Below are 17,482 nucleotides of genomic sequence, written 5' to 3'. Positions count from 1 at the left end.
TATCATCATTGATTAGAAGAAAAAAAAAAGGAAAAAAGAAATCAAACACAACATTATAGTCATTAGCCCACTTATGGTAAAAGTGTTGAAATGACCTTTTAGGAATTAAAGATTTAATTTTATTATTATGATCCACTAAAGAAGAAAGTTTTCTACCATTACAGACAACACAATGTGCATGTGTTGGGATTGTCCTTAAATAACATTGTTTCCTTAGTACATTCGAATTCTTAAATTGGTGTGAAACCCGATATGGTAACATATTTAAGACCTTTTTAATTAGTCTCACTAGGTACAGAAGTGACATTCCAATGTAGATTAATGATATAAATCATTACATATATTTTTTCAAGAAGTATCTTAAATGTAAAATTTTCTTACGAGTCATATCATTTTCTACTCAAGCATGTCAACAATAAACAACATTGTTTTACGTCAATAGTAAAAAGTAAAAAGTGATTGTTATTCACTGTAATGACGTGGAGGTTCTTGGGCTTTTAATTGAGCCCAATCCCAACCCAGTATATGTGTATGTGTATGTGTGTGTTGTGCGTGTATACAAATATATATATATATACACACACGGCATTTCATGTATGATGGCCCTAGTCAAAGTTTAAGTTGAGCAGCTTTGCGCAGAAAAGACTTTTTATTCAAATAAAGCCTCCAACTAGGAAGCTCGTGCTGTATCAACGCTTATAGATGCTTCTATATGTAACTGTATATAGATATTTTACATATATATATATACATATATAATTGAATTATATACAGACATATATAACGATAAACTATATAACGGAATCAAAGACATTTCACCAGATATATCGTCGCCGTAAAATTATTTTATCAGGGTTCGGTGATTCTTCCTCCTCCTCTAAGGTACCACATACCTCCTGCTCTCGTCTCTCTCTCTCTATAGAACTTTCTCTCTCTAAAATTGAATCGAATTCAAGGTTATGCTGATTGTAGATCTGTGTGATCGTTTGATATTGTTGTTCAATCGAATATTTCTTAGTATTACTCTGATTTTGTATTTTTATTATATAATCAAACTAATTGATGCTCTTGTTGCTGTTGTTTGATAACGAATTCGCTTGAGGTTTCGGTTGTAATTCATGTGTGATGTCTAAAAATTTAGAGCAGGTAGTAACTCTGTAGCACCTTTAATCTTTTGATCTAGGGTTTTTTATTTTGTTTTTGAGTTTTTCTTTTTCTGATAATTCAGATCGATGATGAGAGATTGTATTTTTATTTTTATTTTTCATCTATTTTTTTATGTCTATTTCTTTGAATAGATTTTTGTTTATTTTACTTTTTTGTGTAAAGTTAAAACAGAAAATAAAGAAATTGTAGAATCCTGACATTTATTTGCAGTACTTAGACTTGATATTGGTAGAGAACTGCAGTTTATAGACTCTTATATTATTCAAGTTGACTTAGTATTGATTTTTGTGTAATTGGGTGTCAAAACAGATGGGGAGGGGAGGGAAGCTTGAGAACAAGCAAAGTACCAAGAGAAGGGTTCGGTTGAAAGATAAGGGTTCAGATGAGTCGGATGAGGATTACACAGTGGGAGATGATGAAGTATGCGATGAATCAGATGCATACTGCTCTTCTTTTGTTGCAGATGAATCAGAAGAAAGTTTAGGTGAATTTGAAGAGGAAGAGGAGGAGGAAGTGAGGATGGTTGTTAAACCGAAAAGGCAAAAGGGGTTTACTGGTATTAAATCGAAAAGGCAAAAGGGGTTTTCTGGTAAGAAGAAGAATGGGGTTGAAAAGACTTTCAGGGAAAAAAGGGTTTCATATGATGAGGAAGAAGAAGATGATGATGATGATGATGAGGAATTTGTGCCAGATGAGATTGATTGTGTAGATGATGAAGATGAACTGGCTGTGGAGAAGAAGCATAAGAAAGTAGGCAGGCCCCCTTTGCGGGAAAAGGGTTTTGTCGAAGGACGGAAGAGGAAGAGGGAGAGGAATCCTAAGTTTACAAAAAAGAAACTGAGAAAGAATAGTGGCCTAGGGAGGAAATCTACTGTTGGTAGTGATGGGGAGTCCACAGAAAAAATACCAGTTGTGAAAGGAAGGAGTAAGAAAAATTTCAGGCCGGGAAGGAGAAGACTGATAGTACATTCTGATTCGGATTTTGTGAGTTCTGGATCATCTGATTTCGAGTACACCATCTCTGAGGAAGAGAGAGAACAGATGAGAGAGGCCAATGAATTTTGCAGAAGTTTGCCCTCTAGTTTGAGGAGTTCATCTTCATCAAAAAGAATACAGGAAGAAGACGTCTTGAGTCAGCAAAGAAAACGTCCAGGAAGAAAGGGCAAGGAGAAGATAGATGATTTGAAAAATGAATTAGGAAAGCAGGTTTGTGGGGGCAAGGAGAAGGTAGATGATTTGAAAAATGAATTAGGAAAGCAGGTTTGTGGGATTTGTCTGTCGGAAGAAGGGAAGAAGACAGTCCAAGGAACATTAAATTGTTGCAGTCATTATTTTTGTTTTACTTGCATCATGGAGTGGTCAAAGGTGGAATCTCGTTGCCCTCTCTGCAAGCATAGATTCATGACAATTAGTAAGCCTGCAAAATCAAACACAGGATTTGATTTGAGAACCATGGTGATACAGGTTCCTGAGCGTGATCAGGTATTTGATTGGTACCATTTTTTCTAAGATCCTGGAAGTAGAAACCGGCTTTTTGAGTCACACACACACACACATATAATTTTATTGTTCCTTTTCTTTGTTTCATTTTTATTATTTTGTTCTTGCTCCTGATTTGCAATTTCTTTTCCATTTTTTTTTCTTTGGTTCACTGTACAGGTTTATCAACCATCTGATGAAGAACTTAGGGGTTATCTTGATCCATATGAAAATGTGATTTGTACTGAATGCCAGCAAGGTGGGGATGATGCTCTCATGTTACTCTGTGATCTCTGTGATTCACCTGCTCACACATTCTGTGTTGGGCTCGGACGGGAAGTACCCGAAGGTAACTGGTATTGTGACGGCTGCAGACCAACTGCTATTGGTTCTTCTACTCCACAAACTCCAAACCCTACACCTGGCCAAAGAATGAGTATCAACTTGTCTATTGGATCATCTCCTGTTGACAATGTTGGGGAAGGATTAGACCACACTCCAATGTATGTACCTGATACACCATTGACTCAAGGAACTGGGTTGTTTTCATCTCCTTGGCGTCCTGTTGGGGGTTCTCAAGCTGCTTCCACAGTATCTGGTTTGGGGGCAGCTACATTATCGGATAGACGCAGGCTACAGCGTCATATACATCATCTACGCAATAACATAATGAGCCCAAATTCTGCTACAATTAATGGGATATCAGCTAGACATATGGGGAATAACCTTTTTGGTTCTCAGATTGATCAGGGTAGGGAAATAGCTTTCTTACACGGAATAACATCGGGAAATGTAGCACTCAACCATGGTCTTTTTGACGGAAGGTTACAGGACAATCCCAGGCATTTAGTGCATACTAGGGATCTTTTGCCTGCAGGATTTAGCCATGTGAGTGGGCAAGTAATGCAAGGTCCAACTTCTACAAATACTGATGGTTCTGTCAATGGGATGTTACGAGCTGAATTTCCTGGGATCAATATAGGGTTAAATTCAAGATCTGGTTATGACCAACTCCATCCATGTAGTAGCAGGTCAGGCATGGGGACTGATGCCAGTGTGTCCCCTTATATGTTTAGAGAGGTAAGCCTTTTCAACATAAAAAGGAACAAGGTGCAATTTTTTCGATGGAAGTAATTTAAAATGCTTGTCTAAAGTTACGGATTTAGTTATTTGAACTTTCAGTTTATTATCTTAAATTGCATGTAGCATTCTGTGCTTTAATAATAAATGACATTATATAATAAAAACTTGTGAGCTATAGTTGTATGGGCAAGGGAAGTTGTGGAGGCAGGTTTTTCAGTTATGGAAGATCAAATCCTCGGTTCTCATTTTATAAATCAACTCATGCTGTTAAACATGGTGTTTAGGATTTTAATATGATTTTAACTATAATTTTTTTTTTTTTTTTTTTTTTTCTATTGGTTTGGGGGGAGGGAAGATGTTTTAGTATGTGGTAGTATTTGGGTCTCCAATCATGGCAGCCTCTCGGGATGCACCCATAGTATATAGCAATAGGGTGTTTGGTTCAATTTCTAAATACTATTTTGAGATTAAAAAATAAATAAATAATAATAATGAATGGAAGGTAGAAAAACTGTTTGGTTCATTGTTCCTAGAAAATGTTCAAAAAATTGAATTTTGTTCAGGTACCATCAAAACAGTGTCTTCTTTTCTGTTTTTGGTTAAAATCAGTAAAAATATTTATAATCTCAAAAAAAAATTCACTATTATCAAAGACAATGCTCTCTCTCTCTCTCTCTCTCTCTCTCTCTCTCTATTTATTAGTAGTACTTGAAGTGTTTATAAATTTTGTCATAGATTTGTTGATATCCGTCATTTAAGTTACTGTAAATGCTGAAACTGCCTCATGTTTCGTGATGCAGGCTCCGGTACCTTCAAGGACACTGCAAGGACGTTTTCATACACCATTTTAGCTCCACATAACCTGGAGCATCATGGGGACTGGGGAGCAAGGTTGACCCTGTGCAGCCACCATTGATCCATATATAACCGCATTGAACAAAGGGCAGTTGGGCAGACAAGTCTGATGAAAGGGCACTGCTCATCTTGTCTCTATTTATTCGTGGGGATGTAATGCACAAGATCATGAACACGAGAACACCTCCACAATTTGGGGGTTAGTGATCAATGCAGTAAGTGGGATGGCTTACCATTTTTTTTTTCTCTCCATTGATACTACATTGGACGCTTCCTTTTCTGTTAGGAAGTACAACTATTCTTGTTAAATTGTTTATATAGATGAAAGACCAACATTGAAACATCAAAGGGCTTTGTTGTTGTTTTATCAGTTTGACAGTGAAGTCATTTTGTAGACAGACTATGTACAAGTTGTGCTCTCACTATTAGTTCTTATTGATGGATAAATCACTTTCAGTAGAAAATCCCCAGTGGGCTTTAATGTTAGACTGTTAGGGGGGTCGCAAACCCAGTGCACGAAGCTCCTGTCATAGTGGGGTCTGAGAAAGGTCAGATGTACACAGTTTTTCCTTCACGTTTCTATTTCAAATCCGTAACTTTCAGGTCAAAATAGAGCGACCTTACCATTGCACAAGGGCTTACCCTACATTTCTATGTTACTATTAAGTTGCTGTCAACTTGCTCAGTGAAAAAATCTCACATTGACACCAAAAGGGCTTTGGTGTTGTTTTATCAGTTTATCTGTTACTATCAGTTTGTCATGGCACAAAGTTAGGGTCGTGTGTTCATCACGTGGTGGAAAAGCAAGCTTTGTTTGTCCTTTTGAAGTCAAGTTCAGCACCTGAATGAAAGGGTTAAAATATTGCATGGTTCAAGGTATGAAGAGATAATGAGAAAACCCCCATTTGTAGGGCCATTCTGAATGACCATGGCCCCCAGTATGATGGGTGTTTCATCATTCTACATTCTTTTTAATCCTTTATGTGTGTAAGCAGTTGGAGTCTGTCCAAAAATTTGAGCTCATTATATAGTTTTTTACTCTCATGTTCACATAAAAAGCATTTGAAGCTTGTTTTGGCCGTAGTACAATCTGGCACCTGTCCAGATGCCCTTATGTGTCAAACATTGATTGTGCTTTTGTTTGCCAGAGTTTTGGTTCGTGTTGAGTAGAGCTCACTGCCTCATTTTATGATATTTGGAAATTAGTATATCATCAGGGTGAGGTCCCACCCGAAGTGGGATGCAGAGCAGTACAACAAAGGTTGCATCAAACGGCGCACAAGTATCACATAGATGCGTCTTCACATGTGATTCTTGTAGGTAATTTAAAGCAGTATAGCACCTATGCTGTACTATAAAGGGGTCAGGCTATTGGATTGATTGAAAAATTCTACAATACTTCACTTATCCTATTCATTATTCATTAAGTGGGTCTCGTCACTATATTTAACGGCTGAAAGATCCAGGTCATGGTATCCTATGATATTTTAGAATTTTTGAAGGCCAATGAAAGTGTTTGCTAGCTGTTTTCTTTTATGATGAGAGCACTTTATTGGATCCACTAAATGATGTCAATATTGAGAGCGCCAATTCATTTATTTTATTTTATTTTGTTTTTTTTGAAAGGTTTAAGTAAATTACACAAATCATATTTTCTTTATTGAGGCTCGAACTCCCAACATTTCCTTTGGGGAAGAAAGGCTTGTACCAGCTCGAACTCCCGACATTCCTCAAAAAGGCTTATACCAACTGGACTATTGCTCATTTGGTGAGACCTCACCATAGACTTGCTCGACATAAACTGTTTGAAATCTCTTTCAACCAAACATGTAGGCTTGGCTACTTATGACTAATTTATTGGTTAGCGGGTAGATCATAGCGCAGTTGGTGACACTTCCATAACAAACACTTCAAGATCTAGCTTTGCAATAATGCAAAGAGAGGGAAAAAGCAAAATGATATTCCATATAATCTTCAAAAACATGGTGTACATGCGTTTCTGAACTCTCACCACAAAATTTGCAAGAATTTTAAAAGTGTTTCAAATTCAAAAGGTAAAACAGAATAAAATGATTCCAAACACCCCCAAAAAGAACCATACATGTGCACACAACCATACTTCATCTTACCACTAGAAAAAGAAGAACCGGATAAAAAATATATATATATTTTTATCAGACCCCAACTCAGAAGTTGCTGCCCTGTTCAAAGGCTTTTTCAGGGATCCTTCACCAGAGAAAAATAGCAGATACTCGTTATCCACGCAAACGTGCAAATGTGGTCCTATCCATGAAGGCATGTTTAAGGAGAAACTCAATTCAGATAAAAGTTGTGAAGAGGCTGCAATATTGGAAATAGTTTATTATCTACTACTTTTTAAATTAAGCATGAACTGAATATACAATCGGTTAGGCAATAACTACTAAATTCCACATGCAAGAAAAATTACATTTATTATAACTTATTTCAACTGCTTTAATACATAGGCATAGCCACTACAAACAAACACTGATCGGGAGGCTAGTAGCCGGAAATTGACGTCCACAAAGGCAGCATCCACAATATCCGTTCTTCATAAGTTATCATCACCTAGAATGGTGGACAACAGCAGCCCATGGACAAACTCACTTCTCTTTGCCTTCTCCTCCTGATCTTTGATCGAAAAGGGAGATGACTGGGTGGTTCTGTAAACAGAAGGTATTATTATATTCAGGAAAACCAAGTAAATTGAGAACATTTAATACACAACATCCAACAAGCTGTAGAAAAACTATAATCCATCGAGGCACAACTAAACCAGCCAAGATATATTAATCTCAGAACAGAAAGGATAAAATTGCCTTTTAAAGAATAAAAACATATAATTAAAGCCGGGGGTAATTGGACAGTTTGCAAAAGCAGAAATGAATACTTGACGCCCCCACCGGTTTTTCCATAACATCTACTATTTACTATTTGATGACTATTTTTATCCTCGAGAGAGTTGCTTTCCCTTGGCAACAACCACTACTGAAATTTTTAATCACAAACAAACGTTAATGAAGCTGGGAGTTTAACCCAACCTAACAGACACAAACTAGAGAGGTGATGTAGAAATATAGCCATAATAGATTCTTCCTTCCCATTTGGTTCCTAAACCTCCAACACAGCCTTCATCCACTAATTTGGCATTCAGCGAGTGCAAGAACTGAACTTGATATATTCGTTAGAATCTTTACTGATTGGTAGTTGTGACAGTGTCTATATATTTAAGCTCTTTCCTATGCAACAGTTATAAGCGGGTTTCTTGCACCTAGAGGCCCACTAATGAGCTGGGAGTTTAACATAGCCTAATAAAGAGGTGGGAAAAAATGTAAAAGATTCCCTTTCATTTGGCTTCTATACGTCCAACGCCGCCTTCACCCATGAAACTAATTTTGGCATTCAATAAGTGCAAGAAATGAACTTGATATATTCTTTAGAATCTTTACCGTTTGCTACCTGTGTCGTTGCCTATATATTTAAGCTATTTACTATGAAACAACCGGTTTCTTGCACCCAAAAGCACCCCATCCAACCCCCCTTCTAGTGTTCCTTTTTGCGTCTTCAAGTCTAACTGAGTTATAATGATGATAAGAAATAATTAACTCAGTTGCCTGGTATTATTGCAGCAAGTAGCAACATGTTTGCATTTGCCAATGAAATTTTCCCTGACAATTAGCAGTAATTCAGGATGAACAATCTGATGAAAAACCTGAGACATGGCTGAGGAGAAAGAGGTCCGGAGGGACTTTTTAGAGGCTCGTCCCTGTAACAAAGTATATGAGTTTCAGTTTACTGTTCAGGACCTGTGCAATAAACACTTACTCCAATAATCCCTCATTCCCTTGCTTCTCAATACCCCGTGTAGACTGTAAAACTGCAGACGTACACCACCTAAAGAACATGCATACGAGTTTCAGTTTACTGTTCAGGACATGTGCAATAAACACTAACTCCAATAATCCCTCATTCCCTTGCTTCTCAATACCCCGTGTAGACTGTAAAACTGCAGACGTACACCACCTAAAGAACATGCAAAAACTGCAGACGTACATCACCTACAAACTTGAAATCTATAGACATCTTCTGATAATATGATACAACTAATTTCCATGACCTAGTTCCTTAAGGCCCCAGATGATAACAGTTGGTTCTGTTACTGGTCCCGAAACAGTTCAACAGTCAAGGCACCTCATAGAAGTCAAATTCAAGTAGGTTCAGAAAACATTCCCTTTTCAACTCTCATGTTCTGTTGACGGCACCATAAAATATTTTCTTTATTCCAACTAGATATTACTTTAGGAGGACAAAATTAGACCACTTCACCTTCATATTCACATAGCAGTCAATAGGATAACCCTTTCTTCAATGGCCTGAATCCATATAAACATTCGTAACTCAACTGCAAAAGGCCTCTCCTCAACTTATTAAAGTCAGCTACACGAAATTGTATGTGCATACACTTTACTAAGGGGAGTTTTTTTCTGCATGGTCAACACCTTTCAGCAATCAACCTTCTTGGGATTTTCTCATCCTCGTTGCAACCCTTCTACATGAAGCGTATCAATCCTTGTAAAATCATTTGTTTTCGTTGCTTTTTCCAAATAGGGAGGCAAATAATGACCAAATTATTCTCAAGCAGCTCACCTCAGCTTGTTTGATCTCCTTTTTTATTTAGATAAGACAAGCTTGAATTTGGCTTGAAACTAGGTCATTCTACTAGCTGAACTCAAAATCCCCAAGGCTCAGTTATGTTGGTTCACATAAAAACAAACAGTTAAATTTTACATGGGTTTTTGACAGCTGATCAAATACCTGAAGCCTATGAGCCACCTCATTGACAATCTTGAACCAATCAGGCCTTTGCATATTTTCAAGCCAAATGAACATACAAACATCTAACACCACTTAACTTATTCACAAAAGTAAAGCAACCTTCAATTTCTTTCACGCTGGTTCCCATAAATTCAATGACCCCTCATATTGTGTTTAGTAGGGATCCTCACCGACGTAAAGGTTTGGCAGGTAGAACCCTATTCACTAATTTTTGTAGACCCCAACTCCTGATTTATTTAATAAAAATGGATGTCAGGACCTGAAGCCCTCCATAGTAATTAATTGAGCATTCACAAGCCCTGTGAGACTAAAGCCTCTCATAAAGTTTCTCTTCATAGGCAAATGTGAATATGATGAAATATATGCTAAAAGCACTCAACACAATTCATCCGCGATAAATTTTTTGGGTAAAGTGGAAAACATCCACTCAATCACCCCCTCCTTGGGATCCATCAATGGAGAAACAGTTTAATTTAATTCAATTCAATGATTATAAATCCTGAGAGTTGATTTTTTTTTTTTTTTTATGTTGGGGGGGGGGGATATTTTTAAATTTCTCCACCATACACAGTTTCATACTATAGCTCATAAATATGGTTACACAATAATTGGTAGACTTTTAACTCTCTTTTTTTAATCATCATACAAGAAAACAAGAATGCTTGTTCTTGGAGAAACTTAGTTTAGCCATGATAGAATGAAACCAGACATGCATAGGCATACAAGGCCATGATTGAACACACAAACCCTGGGTAGGATATTCCGATGGCGAACAAATAAATTTTAGTTGTGCTTATTTATTCACCAATTTACTATTAAACTCATAAGATTAACCCAATTTGTGTGTTTTGAAATATTAACATAAGATTACTTGCTAAAACAATATACATATTCAAATCTGCGTGTGATGGATTATAAAAGAAAATGGCGTTAGTATTTTACTGAGCTAATTGCCCAAAGGATATATATTTAGATTAACTCAAATCGTCTAATGTGCTCAACTCACGTACTCATAAGCTTATTGGGCGTCTTCTGCCAATGGAAGACAAATATGATGTTTACTAATCGGAGGGCATTATGGTTACTTTGCCAGGTTAATTATTGCAACTTTTGATATTTAATTAATAGTCCATTTCGACTTATCAAAAAATAAAATTAAAAATAAAATAATAGCACATTTCAATTAGCTTTGTATAATATTTGGCATGAGTTTGTTATTCATGTGTAACCACTTTAAATTACATTAGACTGTTTTGTGAGCATGGCTCTATTTTGATTTTGTTAGAGTTGTAAATTTTGCCACACTCGTTAATCGAAAGTTTCTAATTCAAACTTGAATACGTAGAACTTTAAAAATTAGAAATTAATATAAAACCTTGAAATGGTTCTTATGTGTTTGGAACTAGATGTAGCACTAAGGCGCCTTTCAACATCCTAACTCCACTGAGTCTGGTAGAATCCTAAGTACAAGAGTAAGTTCTAGGGATTGCGTATTGCAAATCAAGACAGGGCATTTGAGTAGTGCAAAGTCATGCTTTTTCCAATCTGATTGCAAATCAAGACAGGTATGTCAGCAGCGCTAAGTCATGTTTTTTCCGATCAGTTTTGGGCTAAACTCTTTTGCTCAACATTTTTTAGGCCTCAATAGTATCCCTAGAACTCTAAAAATGCTAAATGGAAACTGAATTGGCTAATTGCCAAATTCATTAAAAAGGAGGATGACTTTGTAAGGAAAAATTTGCATGCATCATCTGATTAGCTTGAAGCGGGAAATAAAAAAATTTAAAGGATTGCAAACTGAATAGGAAAAAGAAAAGCTGCACACAGAGGATTCGGGCTATAGTTCAGCGGCCACAATTTTATTAAGAAAAGTCAGGCATCAAAAAATAATGTGCTTTGCTAATTATTTCCATGTAAGCAAGGACCACATTTTTTGGAAAGTGTAAGCAAAGACCAGATGAAGAGATATTTTGCTATATATTCAGCATACTTGACGAAAGAAGGTTCTGTATGGTTTATTATTTTAGTGAAGTGTTGCCTGGTTCTTGGTGGGTAGATAATGGTGCACCAACTCATATTCAATAATTTACTCATATAATTAATTTCCTTGCAAGAACATCAAAGCATTCATAGACTAAGGTGTTGGTAACTCAATTTAACACTTAATTCTGAGTAAATTTAGTGCTTATTTAATTAAGTTCTGATACGTAATTTTGATACCAATTACAAGAATAAGTTCCTCTAAAATTTTAAGTGAATAAGACTTCACTTATCATTGAGCACTGAATAAAATTCAAACAATATTTATTAAAAAAAAAATCTTAATTAATTATTAGCACTTAAAATCAGCTCTTAAAACTTCCAGTACTTAATTTTCTGTTTTCAACAGCACCTAAGCGCACAGAAGATGGTATAAATGGCAAACGGGGATGCAAATGAGCTCAAAGCCTAGGAAGTCCCAGCATTTATTTTGAAGAAAAATCATTCCTAGATCTTGTAGGCACCATCCAAGCACCTTTTGCAGTAAATACACCTTTTTGTTTTTACCTAAGCCAGATGCTTAAGCTTATAATTTATATCTTAAAAATGGATCATGTGACTTGATGTTCAGTTCTTTGTGGCTACTAGTGTGTGTGTGTGTGTTTTTTTTTTTTTTTTTTTTTTTTTTTTTTTTTTTTTTTTTCTCAAGTTGATACTAGTTTTGCATGCAATAAGTTAAATACAGTTCCTGATAAAAACCCAATGCTTATTTCTTTAACTTGTAAAGAAATAAAAGGTGGATGTCATATCTTCAACATTTTGGCAGCAATTTTGGATCCTTTAGATCGTTCCCGTTTTGGTGTCTGCATTAATCACTCAAAGGCAAGTATGTCTTCATGTTTTGTTGTAATATCACGAATCCTGCCATCCTACTCAAGTTTGTAGTATGCATTGATTTTTCTGTCTGAATTTAATAAATCTTTAGTTTCTTATACTCATTAATGTTGCCACATGTATTTGAACTTGAACCATGAATGACATGGTGTACATATGGGATCCACGATCTCATCATAAAATATATATATTATGAAATATTAAAATGGCAATCTTTGTTGAACTGGCACACATTAAGCCAGCCCAACTACCTACTCAAGCATGAGTATTCGGAGTAACATGGACCCATAAAATTGAGCTAGAATGAGCTTGGGTGAGGCAGGGGTGGAATTCTACAGGGGTTCAGCTTGGTTAACCTTCAATACCAAACAACATATCCAAGCTGCACTCACACTAAACACAATACTGTAAATTTGAAGTCCGCCATGGTTTCAAAACTGTGTACTAAAACACAAGTCACTAGAATATTAGTGAATTCTAATCCTGATAGGAATGAATCAGATAAAAACATTAAACTTAGCATACCCTACATAAAGTTAGGTAGTTGATGTACCATCACCCATTCCTCGTATTTTCTCCTAAATATCTATACGTTTCTCATGAAGAAGAGAACTGATCAAAGAAACTGGAAAACATTTTTGAGATCGCTAAATTTAGTATTGTGAAGAAAGTCTTCCATGTTTTGGATGTGCACTCCAATACTCATAAATTTCTAGTATTAGTGTTCTCGGGAAACTTTAATCCGGTTGATTTTGGATGGGTTTCATCCATCACCAACAAATGGCGCTTATGATTGGCAGAATCAGAACCAACCTGAATTCAAACCACTATGAGCCAACCCATTTCCACCAGCACTTGTCTTTATCAAGAGTGGTATTCAGTATTGAGTTATATGGAACTGTATGCAGGAAAAAAGGGAAAAGAGTATAACTAGATTAAGCAGCCTAACTTGCAGTTTTAGTCATAACAAAGGTTGCAATCTCAGTTTAAGGTTGTCAGGGGGATTGATCTGTGGACATAAAATCCATTACCAAAATCTTAAGTTCTTTCTTTTCTCTAGCATATCCCTTAGACTAATGACTCAACCTCAATTCTCCATAATTTAAAGTTCAAATCTCCTTCAGTGAATATTCTGACACCTAAAGACAGTTAGCTGCATGCGTCAAACTTATTTTGGTTTTAAGTCCATGTCAGCAGTAAATGCTATCTACTTTTGAACTTTTCAAAATTTCTCATCGTTAGTCCTGCAATTAAAATTGGAAAATAATATATGTACAATAAAATATAGTTGGGGTGGCCAAATTTCCATTGAATGTGCAACAAAATATGATGTGATGTCCTATCATGACTACTGTGATCTTCAATACAATATTTAAGGCTTAAAATTGTTTTTCTTTTTCTTTCCTTTTTTTTTTTATCTAAATCCCGTTCTAAGGTAAGTCAAACTTCGAAACAGTCAGGTTCTAGAACAACATATAAGGAGGAAAGAGGCCAAGGTTCGGAATTGTTTTTGAGATATTTGCTAAATCCATGTGTTATGATTGACTGTAACAGCCATCACAGCATCAAAACAGATGGTGATCGCCGTTAAAGTATTTATTTATTGTAGTTTTTGCAAATGCATCTGTGATTACCGATACAGAGCCAACTGATACCATTATGAAATAGTATAAGCCAATTTCAGAACCATGGATCAGAACATACTCGGCTTCCATTTAACAGAACTAGCTACTAGACCATAATATTTCATGAATGGGTGAGAACATGACGTAAACTATCCGGTTTTCCAGTATACAATTAACTAGACAGCATAAAGTACCACATTTGACAAACAAGGAAGTGAAAATGCTCCCATACCTTTCTGAAACATTCTCATTTGAACTTTTCTTGACTGAGCTTGTTTCAGCTGAAGACTGAGGCTGAACGCTTCCAAAATCATCACCCATAGGCAAAATAAATGATGACAACAATGGATCAGGCGCCACGTTGGTTGAAGAAACTATACAGGAAGACCCTCCAAAGAGGGACTGCAAATTCCCTTCTCGCAGTTCCCTCCTCAACAAAGAGAGCGTTGAATGGGATCCACCTTTACGGGATTTCCTTTTGCGCTGCATGTAACTCTCTAGTCAAGGACTTCAGAGAATACAGTCAAATCCTTAGATGAACAAGCGCTGATGTGCATATGATCATCACATATGTTTGTGTGTGTGTGTGTGTGTGTGTGTGTGTGTGAATGATGGTATAAAAAAAATGACAATATGAAAAACAATGGGACTCAATTGAACAAAATAGTCGTTGACTGTTACATACATGTAAAAAAAATGCAGTGAAAATTTCCTAGGGGAGGAAAAGAACAGAAGAAATTGGATGGATATATGGATACGAGCACAACAGAGAGAGACACGATTCTGCAAATCATTTCAGAATTTTCAGTGTGAAGATGTGACTTACACACAAACGACAAAAAGAAAAGTTTTTAGTCATATAACATAGTGAGATTCCATGGTCCAGTGTGAGAACTATTTATTAAATTGAAAATAAAAACAAATTTAATCCAAGACCAGTGCAATAATCCAAAGCCGAAAATTTAAAAATACCAACTAAAAGGATATCTTGAAAATATTTCCATGTTGCAGTGTTATATGGGCAACCATGTCGATCCCCACTCTCATTGAACAAACTGGACATACCTGCAAAGAAAAAACTTGAATTTAGCTAGGTAGCTTTGGAAAACCACACCTTCCTAGTCAAAAAAACAAAAAACTTGAAATTAATATATATATATTTCTTGTATCAGCTAGAAACCACAGGCCAATCATAACCCTAAATCACACGGGTACTGTTTCATCTTAAATCAGTCCAACTGGCTTCAATCCCACAATCAACATCACAATATATTAGAAATAAAGCTACCCAAAAATAAACTGAAACACTCATGAACACAAATAACTAAGTCTACTCAGCTATTAAAAAACAGAAAGATACATCCAATTGATACCTAGAAAAATCAAAACAATGATTGTCAAAAAAACATTTTAACAAGTACATGGAACATAAATAACTTGTGAAACCAGCTAACCACTCTACTCAACTAGTAAAAAGGAAATATGCAGCATCCCATGGATACCCAGAAAAGTCAAAACAGTAAGTGTCACAAAAACATTCTAACAAGTACATGGATTAAACCTGACCACCTACTCACCCCAAACATACACATACAAACACATACACATAGAGCATATCAAGAAAAACCTAAACTTTGTAAAATTGCATCATGTAACATGTATAAAATGAACATCAATCAACAGAACAGAGAGTAATACTCCATTCTTTGCCTCTACAGGATGCTCATCATCGATATGACAACACAATCCGACGATATCAAAATAATCCGAACAGAACGGGCAAGGAAACTCCTCCCTAATATCATCATCTCCATCAAACTCTTCAAACGCCATAAACATATCTACAAAATTCAAAACCTCACTACGATTAGATCGACCAAGTACAATCATGTCTATGCATATCAATAAAGGAATAATTTGGAGCTCACCAGATCGAGATTGAAGAGCTGACTGATAACGCTTTGAGGCGGAAGATAGACGAGCACTCCACGAATCAGCGTCCATGACTTTGTCTACTCGATCGAAAGTTTCAGAGAAGCTTCGAAATCGAAGTGCTTTAGAGTGACAATCGATTAGGGTTTCGATAGATGGATTAAATGTTTGATTCAGAAGAAACAAATTGAAAGAGAGAAATAATGTAAAGAGAGGATGTCTGGATTCTAGAGAGAGAAAATGGGGATTGGATAGGTTTGATTCGTGAGGAGTGAGAGAGCTGAAATGTGAGATAGAGGAATAGCTAGCTGGCTGTGTTGTTTGTACACACTTTGTAGTCGCTATTTTTTTCTTGAATAATTTTACTGACCATTCCAAATATCAGTTTAAAAAAACCTTTGGAAAATAATTATTACTCATATTATAAACGTTTGTTCCGTTTTTTATTCATATCCCAAAAATTAATTTACTTTTTACATGTAAAAAGATATTTTTACCCTTTGACTTTAGTTTGACCCTGACTTTGGTATACCTTCATTTTTTTTATTTATTTTTTTACAAAATATCAGTATTAAAAGACAATATGGCCCCTTAAAAATTTATAAATTTACAAATTATATTATATATACAGGCAGACATATATATACTCCTATATACACACACAGACATATATATATATATATATATATATATATATATACACACACACACACAAGCACAACACCACCACCAAATACAGCGGCGAAGTCGTCATCAAATCCGACAACAACCGCTCATTCGCCGTCAAAGTCGACTCTCCCACCTTCCAAACCGATGTCTCCCTCGCCGCGACCTCATCTGCAAGGTAGCTCAGATCCTCCAATCCTCATCATCAAACCTTTTCCTCGACCTCTTCAACTACCTCCAAGACCCGGATCTGTCTCATCGGATCTCCAAGACCCAGTCATCTCCCTCTTCGCAGAGCTCGTCTCCGCTGGATCTGCCGCCATCGGATCTGTCTCGCCGGCGCCATCAACATTCTCACAACCGTCTTCGCTCTCCATCTCCAAGCTCACCGTTGCCGCTACTCCACCCCCCGAGCCGAGCTCTTCACTTCCGAATTGGAGTTGTCATCTCTCCCGCTAATCCATTCGCTACCAAGTCCTGCGAATCCTCCTCCAGTTGCCCCTCGCCAGTTCTCTCAAACCCAGATAATCAGTATATATATAGTTCTCACTGCCGATTCAGTCCACCAAGCTCGTCCGTAGCCGACGAGCAAGGGTCTTCAGACGGCAGCCGGCGAACAAAAGAAGCTTAGCTCGCTCTCTCTCTCCCGATGACAAGCACTCGTCCTCGCCGTCGCCGCCCTAAACCATGTTGCTGCTTCTGTCGCCTGAAGTTTCCCACAATCGTCGACGGCACCACCACCACCATCACCCCATCATCATCGACCACCAACCACCAATCTCTCTATAAACTTTCTCTCTCTTCTGCAACACATCACCCACCACCAAAAAAGCCTTAACTTTTGGAACCACCACCCACCACCACCCACCACAACGCCCAACAGTTCCATCTACCCAATTGTCGGGATATAATTGTCTTTTAACTAATCTGATATTTTGAAATAA

The 17,482-nt window shown here is 36.7% G+C and overlaps 2 protein-coding genes across 3 annotated transcripts; one reads left to right on the top strand and one right to left on the bottom strand.

Moving 5' to 3' along the window:
• Window positions 1-607: 607 nt before the first annotated feature.
• Window positions 608-4,987, top strand: LOC132299624 (uncharacterized). The gene is made up of 4 exons (XM_059796366.1): window positions 608-882; window positions 1,477-2,649; window positions 2,827-3,726; window positions 4,530-4,987. The coding sequence occupies exons 2-4, from the start codon at window positions 1,477-1,479 to the stop codon at window positions 4,578-4,580; spliced, it is 2,124 nt and encodes a 707-aa protein (XP_059652349.1). The 5' UTR covers window positions 608-882; the 3' UTR covers window positions 4,581-4,987.
• Window positions 4,988-6,925: 1,938 nt separating this feature from the next.
• LOC132299623 (protein DEHYDRATION-INDUCED 19 homolog 3) lies at window positions 6,926-16,183 on the bottom strand. 2 transcript variants are annotated; one of them, XM_059796365.1, is made up of 5 exons: window positions 15,869-16,183; window positions 15,639-15,781; window positions 14,928-15,005; window positions 14,173-14,429; window positions 6,926-7,268 (listed from the first exon to the last, which is right to left on the bottom strand). In XM_059796365.1, the coding sequence occupies exons 1-5, from the start codon at window positions 15,942-15,944 to the stop codon at window positions 7,157-7,159; spliced, it is 666 nt and encodes a 221-aa protein (XP_059652348.1). In that variant the 5' UTR covers window positions 15,945-16,183; the 3' UTR covers window positions 6,926-7,156. The 2 variants fall into 2 exon arrangements, with proteins under 2 accessions (XP_059652348.1, XP_059652347.1); XM_059796364.1 differs by having other exon boundaries at window positions 15,639-16,183.
• Between the last annotated feature and the right edge of the window lie 1,299 nt (window positions 16,184-17,482).

Source organism: Cornus florida, unplaced genomic scaffold (genome assembly GCF_030987335.1).
Source record: "Cornus florida cultivar Cherokee Brave unplaced genomic scaffold, ASM3098733v1 CherokeeBrave_3.0.0_Hap2_Chr03, whole genome shotgun sequence".
Classification (NCBI taxonomy): domain Eukaryota; kingdom Viridiplantae; phylum Streptophyta; class Magnoliopsida; order Cornales; family Cornaceae; genus Cornus; species Cornus florida.
Note: the sequence above shows the minus strand (reverse complement) of the source record. Positions and strands in the feature narration are given on the sequence as shown.

Excerpts from the sequence above, each read along its gene's own strand:
- LOC132299624 (XM_059796366.1), top strand. The coding sequence starts at position 1,477 with ATGGGGAGGGGAGGGAAGCTTGAGAACAAGCAAAGTACCAAGAGAAGG. Across the intron at positions 2,650-2,826 it reads AGGTTCCTGAGCGTGATCAG|GTTTATCAACCATCTGATGA; the intron begins GTATTTGATTGG and ends TTCACTGTACAG. Across the intron at positions 3,727-4,529 it reads CCCCTTATATGTTTAGAGAG|GCTCCGGTACCTTCAAGGAC; the intron begins GTAAGCCTTTTC and ends TTCGTGATGCAG.
- LOC132299623 (XM_059796364.1), bottom strand. The coding sequence starts at position 15,944 with ATGGACGCTGATTCGTGGAGTGCTCGTCTATCTTCCGCCTCAAAGCGT. Across the intron at positions 14,430-14,927 it reads AACATGGAAATATTTTCAAG|ATGCAGCGCAAAAGGAAATC; the intron begins ATATCCTTTTAG and ends CTAGAGAGTTAC. Across the intron at positions 7,269-14,172 it reads AATGAGAATGTTTCAGAAAG|AACCACCCAGTCATCTCCCT; the intron begins GTATGGGAGCAT and ends TTCTGTTTACAG.